Here is a 22795-nt window from a genome sequence, read left to right on the forward strand (position 1 = left end):
AAAGATGTGGCAGTCTGCTTCTGTAAAGATTACAGCCTTGGAAGCCCTATGGGGCAGTTCTACTCTGTCCTATAGGGTTGCTATGAGTCTGAATCGACTCCATGGCCGTGGTTTTTTTGTTTGTTTGTTTAAGTCTATTGGGGAGACAGAAACAGATCTGGCAAGTGCTCTGTAAAACATATGCATGGGGCACACTGAAAGCCCAGAGGAGGGCCACCTACTCCTGCCTGAGGGAGCCAGGGAAGGCCTCCAGGAAGAAGTGGGCTGGAGAAAAGGAGAGGGAAGAGGCATAGGGTTTTGTATGCTGACGGGCTTGAATCTCCTTGCCTTAGACGATGGTGAGCTATCAAGGGTTCCACTGGTAATAATGATGACGATGAGATAGTGCTGAAGTCCTTGGGTGGCGCAAAGGGTGAAGCCCTCAAGTACTAGGCGAAAGGTTGGTGGTTTGAACCCACCCAAAGGTGTCCTGGAAGGGAAGCCTGGCAATCTGCTGCTGAAAGGTCACAGCCCTGAGAGCCCTAAGGAGCCCAATTCTACTTTGCACACATGGGGTCGCTGTGAGTCGGAATCAACTCAACGGCCACCATCATCAACAACAACATACCAGGCACTACTTTACCAGTGTTAACTCACTTAACTCTGACACTAAGGACATGGCATGGCTGGGTGGTTACATCACTTCGCTGGCCATGTAGAGGAGGTGGCCAGACCAATCTGGATACATGTTGTTGTGGTTCCAGACAAAGGGAGGGATGAAAAAGAAGTGATGAACTTTGAGACATAATTAGTAAATCAAGATTTGATTTTTGGTTGGATGATAAATTGGTGAGAAGAAAAAAAAAAAAAACTCCCATTTTGTTGGCTGTGGGGCCTAGCGTGCCACCCAGGTAAGGGATCACTCTTCCATTTCTCCAGACTTGCTGAGGTCTTCCCGTTCTTCTCACCCCTCATCAATCCATAAGGTTTTTTTTTTTTTAATTTAGAAAATTTTTATTGGAGGATTTTGAGCAGGGGAATGACATTGTACACAGCCTTTTAAAAAGATCTGCCATACCAATTAGAAACTAATTTATTGTAAAACACGCACGGGAAGATCCATTTTCACTATTAGAATTTTAGTATAAAGTGTTAAAAAAAAGTTTAGAATCTTGGAAAGACTACCAAAACCAAAAGTGATCCGTAGTCTTCTAAATCTTCTTAGTAGCTTTTGGAGGTGCAAAACGATCACATGAAAAGATACCAGTACTTCAGGATGTTTGTGTTACGTTCCATAAGGTTATTTAGAAATGAGTTGTTTAATTTCCAAATATTTGGGGGATTTCTTTCTGTTACTGATCTCTAGTTTAATTCTACTATGACTGAAGAACATCCTTTGTGTGCTTTCAATTCTTTTAAATTTGTTGAGGTTTGTTTTATGACCCAGACTGTGGTCTTGGCCCTAACTGCCTTAGTAAACGTTTCATTCGCACTTGAAAAGAATGTCTTCTGCTGTTGTCTGGTGGTGTTCCATAAACGTCATCGGGTCAAGCTGGTTGGTAACGCGGTTCAAGTCTTTGATGATTTCCATCTACTTTAACTGTCGATTTGTCTGCTTCGCTTATCAGTCCCATACCCTCCCGACTGACAGCTGCGCACAGTCAGGAGAGTACGACGGCAGAGAGCATAGAACGTTGAGCGAGACTGGCTGAAACGTCTCTCTGCAAATTTACCCCAGAACGCAACCCAAACGAAAACACTACATATCCCGGCAGGCCTAGCGGGGCGCAAGACAAATGCAGATCAAAGTCTCCGGGCGCTCGGCTACGCCCTTTCCCGGGGTTGGCAGGGCAACCGGTACACAAGCCAGCCAATCGGTGAGACGCTCGCCTGTGGGGGCGGGGATTCGGCGAGAGCCAATTGGACGCAGGACAGAGGATCCCACCAGCCAATGGTTTGGGCGGCGGGGCGGGCTTTAGCTGAAGGGCCGGCGGTGGAAAAGATGGCGGCGGCTCCGGGCCCCCGTGGATGGTGGCAGCGGTGGGGACCTGGCTTGGCGGCTCGGGATGGGTCCAAGATGTTGCTCCTGCTCCTTTTTTTGGGGTCTGGGCAGGGGCCACGGCATGCCGGGGCGGGTCAGACGTTCGAGTACCTGAAACGGGAGCATTCGCTGTCGAAGCCCTACCAGGGTGAGGCGCCCGGAGCAGGTGGTCGAGTCGGGGGTTCGGGACCTAAGGTCATCGGTGAGGCGGAGCGGCCGAGGGCTCCGTGGCCCCGAGCGACTTACCGCGGCGCGTGGGGGCCAGCCCCCTCCCCGCGTAGCCCTGGAAGTTTCCAGCAGGTTGAGGCGGCGCTAGGCCACGACTGGGACAAGAATGCGAGGGGGAGAGAGGCCACGGGTGCAGCACCAGGAGCAGGGAGCCATCACCCCAGGGGCGGTGGAGCTGGGAGGAGGTTCCGATTCTCGGCCGGCTGGCGCACCTCTCCTCTCCAGCCCAGCCGTGCTACCCATAAAAGAGTTTGCTTCGTTTAGGGTTCGTAGGCCTGTAAGCACACCTCATCGACCAGAGATGTGATACGTTTAACGACAAAGGGCACCAAACCAGTGCAGATGGCATCACACAAATGTGTTTTCCCACTGGGGCGTGGGTGGGTGGGGGGACAGCAAGCAAACAGACCCAAAACCAGCTCAAAGTGCCAGAGAGTGTACACTACTGCTAAGGGCGATCCTATATTCCTTTAGCAGATGCTTGAGCGCTTGCTCTGTGCTGGTTCCTTTGCTAGTACCCTGAGTTATACAGACACAGTTCTCACTCTCATGGAGCTTATAGGGGGTGGGATGGTGAAGAGAAGTAGCGTCAAACTCCAAGAATTGTTTAAAGAAAGGGTATGATTAAATCCCAGAGGCCTGAGGGTCAGGCTCTTTTTTGGTATAAGTGAGGAATTTGTTTTTTTCTCTGCCATGGTGATAAAAGTTCCCTTGCTTAAAATGGAATGAATGGATGTGAACTATGATTACATTGGCAAAAATAAGTAAAATGATAGCTCTGATGTGCTTTGGGGGTCTTCTGAAAAAGGGCGTTGTGAAAGGAAACTGTAAAGACGATGAAGATTTAATATTTATGAGTGGCAGGCAGTGGGAGATTGAGTGACATGAAAGGGAAAAAAGATGATGGCTGCAGGTTTTGGAGGGCCCGTGGCGGCTTTCTGAAGGGGCTGCTGTTGAAGAGTGTGAGCTGATGTACTTCCTCCCTGCAGGTGTCGGCACGGGCAGTTCTCCACTGTGGAATCTCCTGGGCAGTGCCATGGTGATGACCCAGTGTATCCGACTTACTCCAGATGCGCAAAGTAAACAGGGTGCCCTGTGGAACCGGGTGGTAAGAACCCTTCTCTGTCCTACGCTGGTGACTTAAAAGTTCTAAAAAGCCCAGCAGTGGCACAGTACCTTAGTTTTACTGTCTCACCACCCCGAGTGAGTTCAGTGTTGTGTATATTACAAGGATCTTGGTTTCAGACGTGATGATGACCTTTATGACAGAGAAATCAGATACTTACAGAACTATTTTCTGTTGTCCTAATTATACCCAAATAATTTATTTTGAATCTGTTTTCTGAAATGTCTTTAGTTCCCAATTCGCCTTATAGTGCTACTTCTTGGGCGTTAATAGCTTAATCCATGTTATTTTGCTTTGTAAAGTAGAAGACTATTAAATTTATCCCACACTCTGTCCCAGTATCTTCCCCTTGTTATTTTAATTTGTAGTCGAATTTTAAATTTTATTTTCCTTAGAAAGCCACTCTGAGCCATTGATCATTTTATTTGTCCTTCTCTGGACCTTCTCTAGCTACGTTGTCTACCTTGAAGTATGGTGGCAGGAAGTGAACGCAGTCTTCCTGGTGTGGCTGCGCTGTGATTTTTGTGCAAGTCCAAGATGATGCTTCTCTTTTTGGTTTCCAGGGGTCTTTCTACATCTTTTAGGACTACTTTAATTTGGGGGATGACCTTGGCATCCTTTGATAGTTTCTTCTGGGCTCTCATAAGCTAAGGATTTCTTTTTGCATGGTTTTTCTCATTAGTTGTAGCTGGTGAACCTCAGAAAATAAGAACTGTTTCTTTTTCCTGTTCATTTTCCGTGGCAGAGAATTCTAACAGAGCAGAGCGATAGAGGTGGAGGTTTCTCCGTGAGCGCGCTGCTGGCGCTGGCCTCCTCACCCAGGTTCTAGTGCTGAGCTCGTTCTTGGACAGAGTGCGGGGCAGCATGTTCTGGTAGAAGAGGCGAAGGGTTGGCGGTGGGAAAGACTTGAGCTCCAGACCCTGCTTTGCTGTAGACCCACCGTGAGCCCTAGGCAGACGGGTTATTTGACTGCAGTTTTGAGTCCCTCCACCTGTCAAATGAGTTTCAGAATACCTGTTCTACTTGTTCACCGGTGTTGTGAGACTAAAATAAGGCAGTACAAGTGAAAAGCCTTTGAAAAGTTAACTTTGTTACAGAAATGTGTGTTGTTAGGTTATTGTATTAGACCAATTGTAAGAGTTGCTGATGGGACTCTTGCAAACCTGTTGCCGTCGATTCAGTTCCGACTCGTAACGACTCTACAGGACAGAGTAGAACTGCCCCATAAGGTTTCCAAGGAGCGCCTGGTGGATTCGAACTGCCGACCTTTAGGTTAGCACTTAACCACTCCACCACCAGGGGACGGGCCTCTTAGGGTTACTAAATGATTATGCCCAAAGCTCGATCCCTTGCTGCTATCTTCCTATCTGTTCATCACTCTTAGTAGCTGTTCTAGTCTAGGGTCTCATTGTCCTGCCCTTTTTCCTTTTCTCTGATACGTAGGTCCTTTGTTTTTTGGCTATTAGAATGAGCTATGGAGTTGTTGCTGAGGTATTTGAATAAAGTGCATTTTTTTCAGCAGTGGTTCTCAAACTTGGCTGTCTGTCGGAATCAATGCCTGTGTGGTGTGTCTTGGTTATCTAATGCTACTATAACAGAAATACTAAAATGGGTGGCTTTAACAAACAGAAATTTATTTTCGCACAGTTTAGGAGCCTAGAAGCCTGAATTCAGGGTGCCGACTCTAGGGGAAGGCTTTCTCTGTTGGCTGTGGAGGAAGGTCCTTGTGTCTTCTGAGCTTCTGCTCCTGGGGGATCTCTGGTATCTCTCTTTTCCCATCCCTGCTTGCTTCTCTACACCTAACCTGCTCTTTTTATGTCTCCAAGAATATTGAGTGGAGACACAGCCTGCAGGAATACTGCCTTATTAACATAACAAAGAATCTATTTCCAAATGGGATTATAGCTTCAGGTATAGCAGTTAGAATTTATAGCACATACTTCTGGAGGACATAGTTCAGTCCTTAACAGGGTGGTACCCAGGTAGTGGAAACCCTGGTTGCATAGTGGTTAAGTGCTATCTATGGCTGCTTAACCAAAAGGTCAGCAGTTCAAATCCGCCAGGCGCTCCTTGGAAACTCTGTGGGGCAGTTCTACTCTGTCCTATAGGGTCACTATGAGTCGGAATCAACTTGACGGCAGTGGGTTTGGTTTTGGTTTGGACCCAGGTGGCAGGATCTTAAAAAGCACCCAGGTGCTTCTTAGGTGCAGCCGTTTCAGAACATCGCCTTGAGCAGAACTGCATGGTACAGGCTACATGTGGAGCCAGGAATCAATGGTGGAAGCCTCTTGGCTCAGTGTGAGCTCTGGGCTGCCCTTCTCCCTGTGTGAACTCTGGCCTACCCTTTTCCCAGTGCCATACTACCTACCCTCTTGCTATGGGGCAGCTTCCTGCCACTGAATTTCACTCTTGCCCTGAAGTCTAAATGAAACATCAGAGAGATGAGAACCCAAAATGACAAGACAGGGCCTAGGCTCATCAGATTAGGGTAAACTGTTGCAGATTTCAGGCATCTTTGCTGAATTTTCCTGGAGCCTTGGTAGCACAGTAGTTAAGAGCTCTCAGTTATTGACCAAAATGTTGATAGTTCAAATCTACCAGCTGCTTCTTGGAAACCCTTTGGGGCAGTTCTGCTCTGTTCTATAGGGTCCAAAGATGGCCGTAGGTATATGCTGCTCCCCAGGGCTTGCCTGGGCTTTCCAGAGATCTCTGGATGAATCAGGTGACAGGTTTCTTTTTTAGTAGGATCTCTAGGGGCACAGTGGTTAAAGCCCTCAGCTGCTAACCAAAATGCTGTCAGTTCAAATCCACTAGCTGCTCCTTGGAAACCCTGTGGGGCAGTTCTATGAGCCAGAATCAACTTGACAGCAATGGGTTTGGTTTGGGTTTTGCTGAGTTTAGAAGTACTCCACCCCTTTCATTTTGCCTGTGTTCTCCTGGTACTAACACCTAGAAGAGTATCCCAGAAATCAAAAACCGAAATGATCTGGCAACGTGGTACTCAAGAGTCAGAGCCAATCTATTTGGACAGCCTCTGGCTAAACCCAGCTGGTTTATCTGCTCCCCCTTCCCTTCTGTATTCACTGTGAACCGCGTTATCCAGGAGCTTTCCTAAACCAAATACTCAAGTTTCTCCCTGAAGCTATTTTAGAGTACTTAACTATCTACCTGCTGCCTCCTCCGTTTTTGTTCTGCAATTCAGAAGGCAAAAAACAAACCGGAGTCTGATGAGTGCACACCTTCCTTGTGGTTCCCACCAGAGGATGTTTCTGTGGTGGGCATCCTGGTGTTCTCCTCTGGTGCATTTGTGCGTCACGGCCAAGGGCGTGAGGATTTGGGGGGCTGTAACACACACCTTCTCGCTTGTGAGCCCTGGCTCCCCCTCAGTTGATAGAGGGCCACGTCTAGCTAATTACAGTTGTTTATAGCATCTGCTGGGAAACCCTGGTGGCGTAGTGGTTAAATGCTACGGCTGCTAACGAAAGGGTCAGCAGTTGGAATCTGCCAGGCGCTCCTTGGAAACTCTATGGGGCAGTTCTACTCCATCCTATGGGGTCACTATGAGTCGGAATCGACTCGACAGCACTGGGTATAGCATCTGCTAATTGTTCCTGGAAACCTTTACATAATGACTTATCTTTTCTTATTCTTTTGTAAGGAATGAGGCTTTGACCTCATTCCAAGCTTTTAGATTCTTTTTGTCCATAAGGGGCGATGCTAAGTTGAAGATGAGTATTACTTTAGCTACCTGTGCCACGTAGGCTGAGACATTTTGCTGGGTGAATATGGGGTAACAGTCTAACTTAGCATACGTCTGCCTTTTCCAACTTGGGAGCGCTGTCCTGTTCCTGCAGGGCGATGATGAAGGTAATTGGAAGTTGATTCACTTCTCTTGTTAAATCTCTTAGAGTTGAGTGGCTCAATCTGCTTAATTTTACCAGCACGTCTTAGATTTTGGTTCTAGCCCTCAGCTTAGTGTTAAGTACATCTGCGTTTCCCAGTCCCTGGATTGCTGGTGAGAGCGGGAGGGCTTTAGGGGTCGTTCTGCTGGTTGATTGAGTGTCTTTTTCACTTCAGCCATGTTTCCTGAGAGACTGGGAGTTGCAGGTGCACTTCAAGATCCACGGGCAAGGGAAGAAGAACCTGCACGGGGATGGCCTGGCCATCTGGTACACGAAGGATCGGATGCAGCCAGGTACTGGGACCCCAGTTACTCCTTTGTGGGGTGCGGCAGCCTGCTTTTGTACATGCCCTCTTTTTGAGGAGGGTACTTCTCCACCATGCCAGCAGTTTTTCCTCTCCCTCGGTGTGTGTGGATGAAGACTGGCCTGTCTGGGCCCTGAGTCCGAAGAAGAAGGTAAGCCTGACTCGTCCCGGGGATTTCTGTGAAACCACCTGGCCTCTTGGCCCAGTGAAGGCACTAGCTCTCCCAGCACTGACGGTTGGGTGAGCGGATTTCTTCGGGGTATGCGCAGTGAAAGATCTCAGCACTGCTGAGTCGAAAGCAGAGTTTTCAGTTTTCCTTGTGCTGCTGGAGCCATTGCTCTCGTTAGGTGGTGGGCTCAGCCTGATTTGACCTAATTTCTTCTGTAACAAAAAGTAGACCTTGGGAATTCAGTTCTCTCTCGGGGGCACAGTCTTCACCAAGTGTTTGTGAAACAATTCCGTAGGGGTGCCTTAGCAACCAGTTTGGATTCAGGAGGTAAACAAGGCGCAGTGGCGTTCTCTCTCCCCTGCCTTCAACAGCCAACAACTGCAGATACTTACTGGTTGCTGCTTAGAGGCCATGCACTTTGCTGGGCGCTTTTACCTGTGTCTTCTTATGCTGAGAGAGGCCTGGGAGTCACTTGAATTTCACTTTTTCCTCCATCATGGAGATATATGATTCCTTTATCAGCTCTTGGCTTTATTTCATTGTTCATCATCTGTTCTCTCTCTCTAGGGCCTGTGTTTGGAAACATGGACAAATTTGTGGGGCTGGGAGTATTTGTAGACACCTACCCCAATGAGGAGAAGCAGCAAGAGGTAATGGCAAGTGTTAGTGCTTAGGTCAGCTGCGCCGACAGCACAGCCCTTTGCCTCAGGAGGGAACAGAGGGGGTAGAAAGTCAGGCCTTGGTCCCATTTTCTTCATCTGTGGAGCTTCAAGAGTTACTGTCCTCATCAGTGCTTTCCTAGGGAGAACTGTTCGTGAGCACGCAGTCCTTTGGGAATAGTGGTTGCGAATGGGGGCCTTTAGAGATGTTCTATCTTGTGCACTTCAGGTAGCCTCTGAAACTGAGCAGTGTCTGCTTGACTGGCTGGCGATCTGGCTCTAGGTCAGCACCAGAGCAAGCTGAGTTTATTTAACTGAGCTGGCCCCTGACTTCTAAAGTATCACTACTGCGCTCCCATCTGCGGCCTGCTCACCCTTCCAGCATCTGTTTCTTCTTCCTCCTCGGAAATTGATGAAATCCCAGCAGTTCATTGAAACCCAGCATCTGGGTGTTTGCAAAGCTTCCTGCTTCTTGTTGGCTGGCCCTAGGGGCTCTCTGAGAGTCCCTGGGGGGCACAGTTAATGGGCTTAGCTGCTAACCGAAAGATTGGAAGTTCAAGGCCACCCAGAGGTACCTCGGAAGAAAGACCTGGAAGTCTACGTCTGAAAACTCAGCCCTTAAAACCCTGTGGAGCGCATTTCTACTCTGAGACACATGGCGTTGCCGTGAGTCAGAGCTGGCCTCGTGGCAGCTGGTTAAAGCGTTGTTCAGCATTTCCTCTTACTGGTGACAGGGTTATATTCTCTGCCCTGTGGCACAGTCACCAAATGGTGGGAAAGTGGTTATAACTTGACAGGCTGCTGTCGATATCTTGTAGCTAAATAGTATTAGTGCAGGCAGGTTAGCAATAGAGATTTTAATTTCTCGCCAGAAGTTTACTATGAAAAATTTCAAACTTAAGAAAAAAACGGCAAGAACAGTAGCACGATCATTGGATGCAACACCCAGGCTCAGCGGTTCTTAACGTTTCCCACAGAGCTCACCTCACGGAGCCCAAGGCGAGGCAGGCCCAAGTTAGGGGAGGGAGCCTTTGGTTGTGGGTCGGTTACAGAGCTGCTTCTCCATCTTCTTTCTGGGCGTCGGGCCCTGGAGTTGGTGAGCGCAGTGGTCCTGATGTGTGGGAATTCTGATGGGGAGGCCGTGGGGCACTGTGAGAGGACGCAGCAGGAGCTGCTCACCTGGAGTCGGGCATTGGTAGTGGTGGTGGCAGTGGGGAAGGCTTCCTCCAGGAGGTGACACTTGTATCAAGGCTGCAGGATAAGGAGCCCATGTGCTGCGGGGAGGGCAGAGCGTGGGAAGATGCTAAGATGAGAGAGGACAGTGAGCGTGAGGGATCTAAAGGAGGAAAGGAGGGAGATGAGGCTAGAAAGACAAGAAAACCAGGCCCAGCTGTCCTGCCACGTGCACAGCCCTGGGGCCAGTGTGCACCTTGCGTTCTTTAGTATCAACACTGTCCCCCTTGCCACGTTAGCCCGCCACGTTTCCTCGGGTGGTGGGTGGATTTTCTCTTTATCCCAGCACCAGTGCAGTCTGCAGGCATGTGACATCCCCACCGTGCCCATTCTGAGGCCAGCTTCTGAAAGGCAATGTTCCTGTGAAAGAGTCCAGACTTTGTTCTAAGGGAGTAAATGTGTAAAACCAAGCCAAACCCACTGCCTTTTGAGTCCATTCTGACTCATAGTGACCCTATAGGACAGGGTAGAACCACCCCACAGGGTTTCCGAGGCTGTAAATCTTTACAGAAGGAGACTGCCACATCTTTCTTGCGCAGAGCGGCTGGTGGGTTTGAGTTGCTGACCTTTCGGTTCGCGGCTGAGCACTTTAACCACTGCACCACCAGGGTTCCGGTAGTAAGTGCATGAGAGGGTTTTAATTAGCGGCATGTCACGACTAGATCTGCAGCCATGCCGAGGATGTAGTGGTAGTTAGCAATGAATGTCAACAAGTGGCATGGCCTTCAGGGATTACCTAGAGCTTTAGACCTGGCTCTCTGGGACCAGAAACAAATTGCTCAGACTCTCTAAGCTTCCATTTCGCCACTGGATAGTAGTAGTTCTGATTTGAGAGAGCAGATCTGATGAGTTGATTTTATAAGGAGAGTAGATGTTAATCAAAAAAATTAGTTTCAGATGGTAAAAATGGGGGCCACTTTTCTGGCCAGCTATTGTGGTGTTCAAGCCCAGCTGCATGTTGGAATTAACTGCAGAGCTTTAAACATACTGACGTCCAGGGGTCTTGAAAGCCTGCTGGCGGCCATCTAAGATGCAGCTACCGATCCCATCCTGGCTGGAGCAAAGAAGAGTGAAGAAGACCAAAGACACAAGGAAAAGACGAGTTGAAAGGACTAATGGACCACTACTACCACAGCCTCCACCAAACTGAGCCCAGAACAACTAGAGGGTGCCTGGCTACCACCACTGACTGCTCTGACGGGGATCACAACAGAGGGTCCCAGACAAAGTGGAAGAAAAATGAAGAACAAAATTCAAGCGTACGAAAAAAAAGCAGGGTTGCTGGTCTGACAGAGACTGGAGAAACTGTGAGAGTATGGCCCCCAACACCATTTTAACTCAGTAGTGAAGTCACTCCTGAGGTTCACCCTTCAACCAAAGATTAGACAGGCCTATAGGGCAGACAGTAACACACATGAGGAACATTCTTCATGGTTCAGTCATGTATACAAGACTACATGAGCACACCAGCCCAAAAGCAAAGACGAGAAGGCAGGAAGGGACAGGAAAACTGAACAAATGGCAATGGGGAGCCCAGGGTGGAGAAGGTAGGGAAGAGTGTTGACACATCACAGGGTTGGCAACCAATGTGACAAAATAATTCATCTATTTATTATTTAATGAGAAACTAATTTGATCTGTAAACTTACCCCTAAAGCACAATTCAGGGGGAAAAAAAAAAAAACCTTATATCCAGGTCCCAACCCCTGATACTCTGATTCAGTTAGTCTGAGGTGAAGCCTTATGTCTTAAAAACCTCGAGGTGGTTCACGTGTACAGCCAGTGTTGAGAAGCCAGGGACAAACATCAGGTCCTTGTTTCCTTATAAAACTAATAAAAGCAGTTCTTACTTGTTAGGTAGGCATCCAGGTGGTGCAGTGGTTAAGCACTCGGCTGCTAACTGAAAGGTTGGCCGTTCCAACCTGCCAGCCCCTCGGGAGGAAGATGTGGCAGTCCGCTTCTGTGAAGGTGACAGCCTTGGAGACCTGTGGGGCAGTTCCGCTCTGTCCGAGGGGGTTGCTTTGCGTCGGAATCAACTCAACAGCAGTGGGTTTGGTTTTCTGGGTTATGTATTAGGTGGCTACTGTGTGCCAGGTACATTATATATTATTGTCTCAGTCTTTATTAAATCTCCTTAAAGTTATTATTGTTTTTCTCATTTTACTGGTGAGTAAACAGAGGTTCAGAGGAAGTAAGTGCGTTGTTCAAGGTGACAGGTAAGGTGAGGTGGAGACAGTTTTTGAACCCAGGTCTACCTGCTTGCAGAGGCTCTGCTTCCAACCTGTGGTGGTCTCCTGCCTCCCATCCCACTGTCCTTCTCTCAGGTTGATTCCTTCCTTGGGAATGGAGCCATTATTTTCATGTGTGCTTTCTGTAATTTCAGTTCTTAGAGCTTCCATTCCACCAGAGAGTATAGGAAGTGTGTACTCCTTTTTAAAGCCCAAGAACCCGAAATGATGCTAGCAGGCAACATCAGATGTGTTTTGTCAGTGGGATGGTTTGCTTTGATGTCAGACACTGGCATATGATAAAGGTGTCAAGCACTGTTCTAAGCATTTTTCTATGTGTTACTTCTCACAACAATCCTGTAGGGTAGGTATTGTTATTATCCCTACTTTGCAGGTAAGAAAACTAAAGTGCAGAAAGATTAAAAATGTCACATAGGTAGTGGGTCTGACTCCAGAGTGCAGTCTTATTATTTCGAACACATAGGAAGAGGGTGACAGATGCTGCACCTTTTGAAAACTTGCAAATGCAAGTGCTGTGTGTGGAAGATACACTGTACGCACGAGGAGGACAGAAGCAGGCAGGAGAGTGAGCAGAGCAATAATTCCTCAGACCCCTCAAGGCACTGATAAAAACTTTGCTTTGGTCTCATTTCCTTATCACCAGGGCACACAAGACCCCATTGCTTAACTTACTTCCTACCACATTTGTCCATAAGGAAATACTGGGAAAATAAAGAGCAAGGTAGAAGACGAGGAAATTCAGTACGTAAGTCGAATTTGGACTTGGCTGTCTGAGACCACAGCTGATTCCCCAAAGTCACGTATCGTGTCATCAGTCTCCACGTCAGCAGTTCTGCAGTTGTCGTTCAGGTGAATAAGTCAGGAGCCTCCGAATCTGGCTGTGCCCTAGTGAGATTGCTGTAAAGAGCTGCTCAAAGGGTAATTACAGAAGAAATGGAAAATCTGAGTAGACCTATAACAAGTAAAGAGATCGAATTAGTAATGAACTACCAGCAAAGAAAAGCCCAGGCCCAGATGGCTTCACTGTGAGTTCTGCCAAACATTTAGAGTGGAATTAACGTCAAATTCTTCTCAAACATTTAAAAAAAAATAGAAGAGGAGGGAACATGAACCAGCACATGCTGTGAGGCCAGTTTTGTCCTGACACCAAAACCAAAGACGTTGTAAGGAAACTACAAACCAATATCTTGTATGAATATTGTTGAAAATTTTCAAAACAAGATTAGCCAACTAAATTCAGCAACACATAAAAAGGATTTTATACCATGACCAAGAATGCAAGATTGGTTTAAAATCCAAAAATCAGTTAACGTAATATACCATGTAAGTAGATAAAGGACAGAAGCTGTGTGATTATCTCGTAGACAGGGAGAAAACCCTTGACGAAATTCACCACCTCTGTGATAAGAGACACTCAACAAATTGGGAATAGCAGGGAACTTAGCCTGATAAAGGGAGCCTATGGAAAACCCACAGCTGACATCACACTCGATGATGAAAGACTAAACGCGTTTCCTCTCTAAGATCAGGAATAAGACAAGGATGTCTGCTCTTGCCACTTCTATTTAATATTGTCCTAGATATTCTAGCCAGGACAGTTAGGCAATAAAATGAAATAAAAGTCATCCAGATTGGAGAGAAAGAAGTAAAAATATCTCTATTTGCAGATGACATGATCTTGTATGTAGAAAATCTTTAAAAAATCCCCAAAAACCTGTTAGAATTAATAAACCATTTCAGTAAAGTTGCAGGATACAAGAACAATATACAAAAGTCAGTTGTGTATCTATACACTTGCAGTGAACAAGTGTTCACTGCAAAATGAAATTAAGAAAAATTCCCTTTACGCTATCATCAAAAAAAAAAAACTTAGAAATGAATTTAACAAAGTAAGTACAGAATTATGCTTTAAATGTTACAAAACATTATTGAAAGAAAGAAGAATTAAATAAATGGAAAGACATGGGTGCTCATTGATTGGCAGACTTAATATTAAAATGGCAGTACTTCCAAAATTAAGCTACAGATTTGACGCAGTTCCTGTTTATCAAACTCTGACTTCTTCACAGAAATGAGTAAACCGATTCTAAAATTCATATGGAAATACAAAGGACTTGTTTGGCTATTGCCAAAACAATCTTGAAAAATAAAAACAAAGTGAAGGACTCACACTTAAAACTTACTACAAAGCCACAGTTATCAAAACAATGCGGTCCTTGCATAAGGACTGTAGACATAGATTGGTGGAATAGAATTGAGTGTCCAGAAATAAACCCTCATATTTATGGTCAGTTGGTCTTTGACAAGGGTGTCAAGACAATTCAATGGGCAAAGAATAGTCTTTTCAACAAAGGGTACTAGAACAACTGGATATCCATGTGCAAAAGAAGGAGGCTGGGCTCCTACTGCATACCATATACAAAAATTAACTCATAGAAGAAAACAGGTATAGTTCTTCATGACCTTGGACTAGGCAATGGATCCACAGTATGATAACAAAAGCACAAGTAGTGAAAGAAATAATAAACATCAAAATTAAAAATTTATGTGCTTCAAAGAATGCCATCAAGAAAGTGAGAAGACCACCACAAGATGGGAGAAAACCTTAATAAAGAACTTGTATCTGACAATTCAGTAATAAAAGGACAACCCAGTTTAAAAATGGGCAAAGGATCTGAATAGATAGCTCTCCAAAGAAGATACACAAATGGCCAATAAAACCAAAACCAAACCTGCTGCCATGCAGTCGATTCCGACTCACAGTAACCCTATAGGACAGAGTAGAACTGCCCCGTAGGGTTTCCAAGGAGCGGCTTGTGAATTCCATCTGCCGACCTTTTGGTTAGCAGCCGTAGCTCTTAACCACTGGGCCACCAGGGCTCCAAATGCCCAATAAGCACATGAAAAGATGGTTACCATCGTTAACCATGGTAGTAATGCAAATGAAAACCTCAGTGAGATACCACTTAACATCCACTAAGTTGAGGAAACTAAGAAAGACATACTGTTAGTGAGGATGTGGTAATCTTGGGACCCTTGTACACTGCTGGCGGGGATGTAAATGGCATAACTGCTGTGGAAAACAGTTTGGCAGTTCTTCAGATGGTTAAACAAAGTTACCGTATGACCAGCAATTCCATTCACAGGTGTATATACCTAAGAAAAATGACAACATACGTCCACACAAAGACTTACACAAATGTTCATAGGACCACTATTCATAATGGCCCCAAAATGGAAATAACCCAAATGTCCATGAACTGGTGAGTGGGTAAAATGTGCTATATCCATGCAATGGAATATCATCCAGCAATAAAAAGAAGTGAAATACTGGTAGGCTGTCCAACATGGATGAATCCTGAAAACAGGCTAAGTCAAAGAAGGCAGTCACAGAAGACCGTACGTGACCACACATGGCCATGACTCTATGTACATGAAACGCCAGAATAGACAAACCTGTACGGAAAGAAAGTAGATGGTGCTTGTCAGCGGCTGGACGGGTCGGGGTGTGGGGTGGGAAGTGGGGAGAGTGACTGCTAAGGAGCACAGGGTTTTTGTTTGGGGTGACGAAAACATTCTCAAATTGGCTGTGGTAACGTTTGCATAATACTGACCATGAGAAAAGCCGTTGAATTGTACGCTTTAAATGGGTGAATTGTGTGGTATGTGAATTGTATCTCCGTAAAGCTGTTATCCCAGAAATGATGATTAAAACTTGATCTGATCATGTTTTTCTTGCCACAATGAAGTCATCAGCTGATGATCCCAGATATTTGTGAAAAGTTGCAGGGAATTCAGTGGTAATATTGGAGCGTGAACATCTTCTCTCAGTTGAAATGGAGAGTATGGTGATAAAATGCCTTGGAATGAAAACACAGACGTGCACCTCTTTGCAGACTTGGCCCTCATTCTTCCCTGTGAGTTGTTTGGGCCTCAGCCCAGGGAGACAGAACAGCTGGTGGCGGGTGGAGAGAACAGCTCCTCTTCCCAGATCAAGCCAGCTCGGAGGTCTTGCCGGCCCGTCCCCGTATTTTTTTTAGGGTGATGGTGGTTTTTCCTCCCGTGAAACTGGAAGATAGTTGCTAATACTGTGCCATCCAGTTTAAAAACACATTCCTTCAAGTCTCTATCTTGATGAAGACACTGATCCTTCCTGGCCTCTTAACTCTGGGCAGAGAGCACCTCTGCATTATTAAAGGAGCTCCGTGACCTCTTCACGGTGTTATCCAACCTGGGTGTGACCTATGGGGCAGGTTTTCTAAGAGAGACTCCTTTGGAAGCCAGGCCTGTGGAGTACTGGCAAGCTCTTGAGATGGAGCTTCATTGACGAGAAGCGTGGAGAACACGGTGTTCTAGCACTGAATGAAGGCAAGGAGAAGGTGCCGCTTCTCTGGACCAGTGAAAGGGGGAGAGGAAGGAGAAGCAAAGCAGGTGCTCCAGAGGATGCTTTGCTCTGGATTCTTTACCTTTTTTTGGGCGGTGACACTTTTGAGAATCTGGTGAAAGTGGTGGACCCTCAGAAAGATGTACACACACATAGAATTTTACACCGAGTTTTAGGAGGTTCACGGACTCCCCTGTGTAGAGCTGGTGGGGATCCTCTGTTCTGTCGAGTTACTCGCTCTTTTCATTGGTAGGATGTATTCACGTCTTATCACAATGATGGACAGCAGTGAAATGAAAACATACTCATTAGGCTGTTCAGAATCTTGGCACTTGTCAGGGTGGATTATAAACTTCAGTGTTTGGGGCTTCTCCAAATTTAAGTTTCTTGGTTTTGTAGTACTTTTCCTATGAAATCTTCAAATTATGTGATTTGGGTTTGTTCTAGTGAGGTCACAACAAAAATAAATAGGATTAAAGTCATTTCTTGAGTTTTTTTAAAGGATATATCATAGCAGTACTCAAATATGTGAAGGTCCTCCAGGCTGTCAGCCAACCTGGAGGCGCCACTTTTCCCTGTCCTTCCATTGAGCTGTGAGACTTAGGGACAGAGTCACTGTATAGGTTAGTGGTAGTTTGGGGCTTGTTGAACAGGGGTCTTCTCATATTACCTGATAATATGGTGAGAATCTTGCCCATCTTGTTACCCACCTTTATTAAAATAGTGATTACTGAGTTAACCAGTCACCTCTTCATCCAAAAACAACAACAAAAAACTTCATCCAGGTTCCTGCATAAAGGGTTAGATGGGTGAAGATTACCGTGGGACCCAGCTACTCGTGATGGGTGAAGATTACCGTGGGACCCAGCTACTCGTGATGGGTGAAGATTACCGTGGGACCCAGCTACTCGTGATGGGTGAAGATTACCGTGGGACCCAGCTACTCGTGATGGGTGAAGATTACCGTGGGACCCAGCTACTTGTGATGTTTCAAGAGTCTGAAAAGTCCCAGGCCCATCTGTGGAAGTGGCAGTGACGTGTGTTTGACTGATGATCCAAGGGGGTTATCAGTAGATGGAGGTGCTGTGGGAGAGGCGTTTCTCTTATTAGTTCTCTGTTTTATATAAAAGCCGTTCCTGCTCCTCACAGGGAAATCAGGGCCGAAAGAATAAGACCATACCAACATCTTTCCAAAAAGAAGACACTGCATCAGGTCGTATGCTCTGATTTTTTAAAAAAACTTTTTTTTGGTTTGAAAATTTTCATACAGACAAAAGGTTAATGCTAGATTCAGATTAATCTTATTTTTTATTTTGATAAAGCCTCAGACTTACAGATAAGTTACAAGAGCACTGCAAAGAATACCTGGATGCTCTTGACTTGAATTTTCCAAAATGTTAACATTTTACTACATTTGCTTTGTCCTTTTCTTTCACTCTGTGTTCACGTGTGTGTGTCCACGTGTGCACATGTTCATGCATGCGTATGTTCATGCCTGTATAAATCTTTTCTGAGCGAGTTAAGACTTAAATTGCCTCCCTGATCGCCCCTTACTCCCAAATACTTCAGTATCTTTTTCTTAAAAAACAAGGGGTTGTTCTCTGACATAGCAACAGCACAGAGGTCAGAATCAGGAACTTCGTATTGGTAACGATGCTGTTACTAACCTACAGACCTGATTCAGAGTTACCAGTCGTCCTAGTGATGACTTTTAGAGCACAAGGAAAGCCCAGATCCTGTGTTATATGTACTTTTACTTCTCCTCTCTTCTAATCTGGAATCATTCTTCAGTATTTTTTTGGGTTTCAGGGTACATACTGTTAGAGTCCTAATTTTTTTTTTTTTTTTTTTGTATTAACTCTGGTGGCGTAGTGGTTAAGTGCTATGGCTGCTAACCAAAGGGTTGGCAGTTCAAATCCGCTAGGCACTCCTTGGAAACGCTATGGGGCAGTTCTACTCAGTCCTATAGGGTCGCTATGAGTAGGAATTGACTCGACAGCACTGGGTTTGGTTTTTTTATTTTGGTATTTACTAAACATTTTTCCATGTTGATTTTGAGGGCAGTGTGACATAGTGATTGAGTTGGGGCTCTCGGGCTAGACTACCTGGTTTCAAATCCTGGTTCTGTTACTTAGTACCTGTGTTATCGTCGGCTAGTTTTCTTATCTGTGAAACGTGTTAGTGTCTGTGATACTAATACTACCGCTTGCGGTTATTATGAGAATTCAATGAGCACACACACGTACAGTATTCAGTACAGTGCCTGGCACAGGGTAAGCTGTCAGTGAAAGGTAGCCATTATTACTCACATCCCACATCCCTAAGTGGCATTCCCAAGGTGCCTCTTGGAAACCTCTTGGCGGCAGCTGTTTTGGCTCTGTTCTTCACTCCTTCTCCACTCCCCACCACCTTTTTGTCACGTCGGGTTCCAGAGGGCAAACTACCAGCCCGCTAGACTGCAGTGTGGTGTGGGTTGGAAGATACTGCTCTAGAAGACTGGCTCCTGGATACTGTCCACGAGCTCGGGTTGGTTGGCTCCGGCTACTGTCCACGAGCTCAGGTTGGTTGGCAACAGTTCTCACAGGCTCAGAAACAGAAAGAGTGATTTTTTTCGTAAGCGCTAAATGCAGCCAGTTGTCTTATTGTGGAATTACCTGATGATTATGTAACACTCTCCCTCTCTCCTTCTCTCTGTTAAAATGCCCTTTTATAAAATGGTGCTTATTATACATGGTTGGTTTTGTGTGTGAGTGTCTTACTGTACTTTTTTAATTACTTTATTATTGTTTAATATTTAATTTTATTAGTGGTGAAACTATGCAGAGCAAAACCCAGCCCCAGTCTTCAGTTTCTAGACATAGCGTATATATAGTGGTAGTTTTTCATTATTATATTTTAATGTATTTAGCGGGGAAGAAATTAATGAATAATAGTAATAATTAGGAACCCTATTGTTTCCCAAAATATGTTTAGAGCTCGTACTGGTCTGTGACGATCGATAGTCCTAGAATTACTGTAGTAGAGGATGTGCATTTGGCACCGTGCCTACAGCCCAGTACCTGTGAACGTTATTTGTATCTAGCGATTCATTCATAAGGCTTTCACTGGCTAATGCTTTTCAGAAGTAGACTGCCGGGTCCTTCTTCCTAGTCTGTCTTAGTCTGGAAGCTCAGCTGAAACCTGTCCTCCATGGGTGACCCTGCTGGTATCTGAATACTGGTGGCATAGCTTCCAGCTTCACAGCAACACACAAGCCTCCGCGCAGTACGACAAACTGACAGACACTTGGGGGACATGACATCATGCTTGGCAAAGTAGAGGGTCAGCGAAAAAGAGGAAGACCCTCAACGAGGTGGATTGACACGTTGGCTGCAACAGTGAGCTCAAGCACGACAGTGATTTTAAGAATGGCGCAGGATGGGGCAGTGTTTTGTTGTCTTGTGCATAGGGTCACTATGAGTCAGAACCGACTCAACGGCACCTAACAACAACAACAGAGATTCATTAGTCATTCACTGAAACGACATTATTTACTCGCTCCTGAATGCCAGACTCTGTACAATATGCATATCTCTTTTCATCTTTATAATTAATCCTGTGAGCTGTGTAGTATTCTCTCCGTCTACAGGTGAAAAAGTGGAAGGTCAGAGGGGGTCGTAATCCACCCAAGGTTACACACGTGTGAGTAGAGCGTAACTGCAGTTAGAACTGAGGTCTCCCTGAGTACAGAGGCCGTGCGTGCCCCTCGTTCTGTCCAGGGGTCTGCAGCTCATGTGCTCCGGACCTCTGGAACTTTAGCGTGGGCTTCCTAAGTCCACAGGCTTCCATGTCTCTTTTCAATCCAGATATGCTGGAGATAAAATTATCATGTAAGAGGTCCGTTTTTCCTTCTTGTGGTAGAAAAAAGTAGAAGACATTTGTCCATCCTGCAGACAACAATTAATTTGGACAATTGGCGGGAGGTACTCATCTGGCGACTTCTGTGTTAGGAAGCTGCCACCTTACCTGCCTCTGTGCTCTTCAGCCTTCAGTTCTGGCTGCTTTCCAGGGAAAGAAAATTTGCTGCTGTGTGAAATTAGTGGCTACCCAAGAAACACTTCATGAACTCCTGACTTGGCAGAGACAATGAGATAGTGTTTAAAGACTTACTGCTAATGGGAGGTTGAAAGTTGAGGGCCGAGTCGTGAATTGCTGAAGGAGAGAAATTTCCACCACATAGCTGAGAGGTGCTGTACCAGTGCAGGGGTTCTTGAACTTGGCTTTACAGCGCAATCATCTATGATGCTTTTTAGAAATACATAATCCAGGGCCCAATCCTGGATCTACTAATGAGGCTCTTTGGCCGAGGAAACCACATATCTTCGCCATTGAAAAGCTCCCCAAGTGATTCTGGGGTCTAGCCTATCTCCCGCCTGGCTGTTACCAGAAACCTGGATCTCACACCAGGCTCTGTATAAAGTAAAGCAGCACCCTAAGGGTGCGAGGAGTTGGCTTAGGCACTTTCTACAGTTGCAGCTTAAACTTCTGATCACAGGTCCTGGGGGTGATAAGTGAAACAAGGCTTGGAGTCATCAGAGCTGCCCAGGTCATCTTTATAATCCTTCTCTTCCCTAACTGTTCACTGAAGTTAGGAGCTTTCTCATCAGAAACCCATTTCTGTAATGTGCTTGAGAGTATAGAATTCCTTGTTCTGAATGATAATTGTAAAATAGTTTTATGATAATGTAATCATCTAGTCATGGACAATGTCTTGTTCTGTTACATGTAGGGTTGCTATGAGTTGGAATCGACTGACAACAGTCATCCCCTGATTGATTACATACCTTTCTGGAGCTCTATACATACTGTTGGAGCCCTGGTGGTACAGTGGTTAAGAACTTGGCTGCTAACCAAAAGGTCAGCGGTTGGAATCCACCAGCCGCTCCGTGGAAACCCTATGGGCCACTTCTACTCTGTTCTGTAGGGTTGCTATGAGTTGAAATCGACTCGATGGCAAGGGTTTTTTTGTTTGTTTTTTTATACATACTGTACCAGTGGCATAAGAGAAGGACAGCTGGGAGGTGCTCTGAGGCCCACCTCAAGCTGCTTACTGTGCCTGTAAGGCCCTGTGTGGCCTGGTTTCTGTCTGTCATGGTAGCCTCTGTCACACCACCCTCCTCCTCACTAGCTTTGTTTCAGACATCCCCGCTGTTTTAGTTCCTTGACTGCGCCAGTCTCATGGTTATGCTTACATATCGGGCCCCTATGTTCTTTTTCACATACATGCCAGCTTTTATTTCTATGTAAAAGTACTTAGAGAACAGTCCTTGGTACATACTAGATGCTCCATACATGAACTCTGTTAATTTTTCTTTCTGTGAACATTTTATTGTGCTTTAGGTGAAAGTTTACCCGGCAGATTACTTTCCCATTCAGTAATTCATACACAGATCGTCCGTGATGTTGGTTGCAGTCCCCACAATGTGTCAGCACTCTCCCCATTTCCACCCCCGGGTTCCCCATTTCCATTCCTCTGGTTTCCCTGCCCCTTCCTGTCATGTAGGAGCCCTGGTGGCATAGTGGTTAAGGCGCTCAGCCGCTAACTGGAAGGTCAGCCGTTGGAACCCCCAGCCGCTCCTCAGAAGAAAGGTGGGGCAGTCTGCTTCCATGAAGGTCACAGCCTTGGAAACCCTGTGGGTCTGCTACGGATTGGGGTTGACTGGATGGCAACGGGTTTAGTTTTGTTTTCCCTGTCGTATGCCCTTCTGGTGAACTCCCTCTAATTACCTGGCTCTCAGCTCAGATGTAGCTTCTTCACAGACATAGCCCCCATCAGTCTCTGTTGTCATATCTATTTTATTTTCATCATAGCACTTACCCCTACCTAAAATAATTTCACTCATTGCTTGTGTCTTCCACTAAAACGTCAGCTCAGTGAGAGCGGACACCTTGTCTGTCTTGTTCCCCGTGGACTCCCCAGCATCGGGAGCCGTGTCTGGCTCCTGACAGGTGCTGAGTGCTGGAGGCATGCCTGGGGCTCTCCGCCCTCACCCTCGTTTCCCACAGGGCAGGGCTGAGCTGAGCTTGTGTAGACGCCCTTGTAGCTTAGGACTCTGGCAGTTTTCTGGAGCAAAGCTAACTACCCTTAGCCTGGGGTGGTTTTTCTGAGTCTGCTATGCTGCGGCACCCCCCTGGCTGCTTCCTCGCCCTTGCGCTGTCGGTTAGAGTGACAACAGTCATTCAGAAGGGTCAGTTAGAGGGTAAAGGATCCCTTTGAATTAGAGTTAATTTCATTGTCTCTTAAATAGTGAGGTTTTTGTCTTCTTGGCCAGAACTAGATCCTGAGATCCCATCGGTAAATGACATGGGAGTTTGGAACAGTTGAGCCCTGTCTGTCTCTGCCCTTGCTGCAGAAATAAACTGCAGTCTGAATACAAACTTGTGGCCTGATCTTCTGACTCTGAGGCATGGGGGTCCTGCCCGGACAGGGTGATGCTGTGTATTTTTAAGGCTCCCTCTGCAGGCGTCAGGGCCCTCCCTGG

The 22795-nt window shown here is 46.1% G+C and overlaps 1 protein-coding gene across 3 annotated transcripts in view; it reads left to right on the forward strand.

Moving 5' to 3' along the window:
* The first annotated feature begins 1958 nt into the window (after window positions 1-1958).
* The window catches only part of LMAN2L (lectin, mannose binding 2 like), a 42508-nt gene continuing 21671 nt past the window's right edge, over window positions 1959-22795 (forward strand). For all 3 annotated transcript variants that reach the window (XM_049856626.1, XM_049856627.1, XM_049856628.1), the window contains exons 1-4: window positions 1959-2168; window positions 3238-3356; window positions 7452-7569; window positions 8317-8399. In XM_049856626.1, the coding sequence (XP_049712583.1) occupies window positions 1982-2168; window positions 3238-3356; window positions 7452-7569; window positions 8317-8399 (507 nt within the window). In that variant the 5' untranslated portion in view covers window positions 1959-1981. The remainder of the gene's footprint in view (window positions 2169-3237; window positions 3357-7451; window positions 7570-8316; window positions 8400-22795) is intronic.

The sequence above is a fragment of the Elephas maximus genome, chromosome 17 (assembly GCF_024166365.1).
Source record: "Elephas maximus indicus isolate mEleMax1 chromosome 17, mEleMax1 primary haplotype, whole genome shotgun sequence".
In the NCBI taxonomy this organism is placed as follows: domain Eukaryota; kingdom Metazoa; phylum Chordata; class Mammalia; order Proboscidea; family Elephantidae; genus Elephas; species Elephas maximus.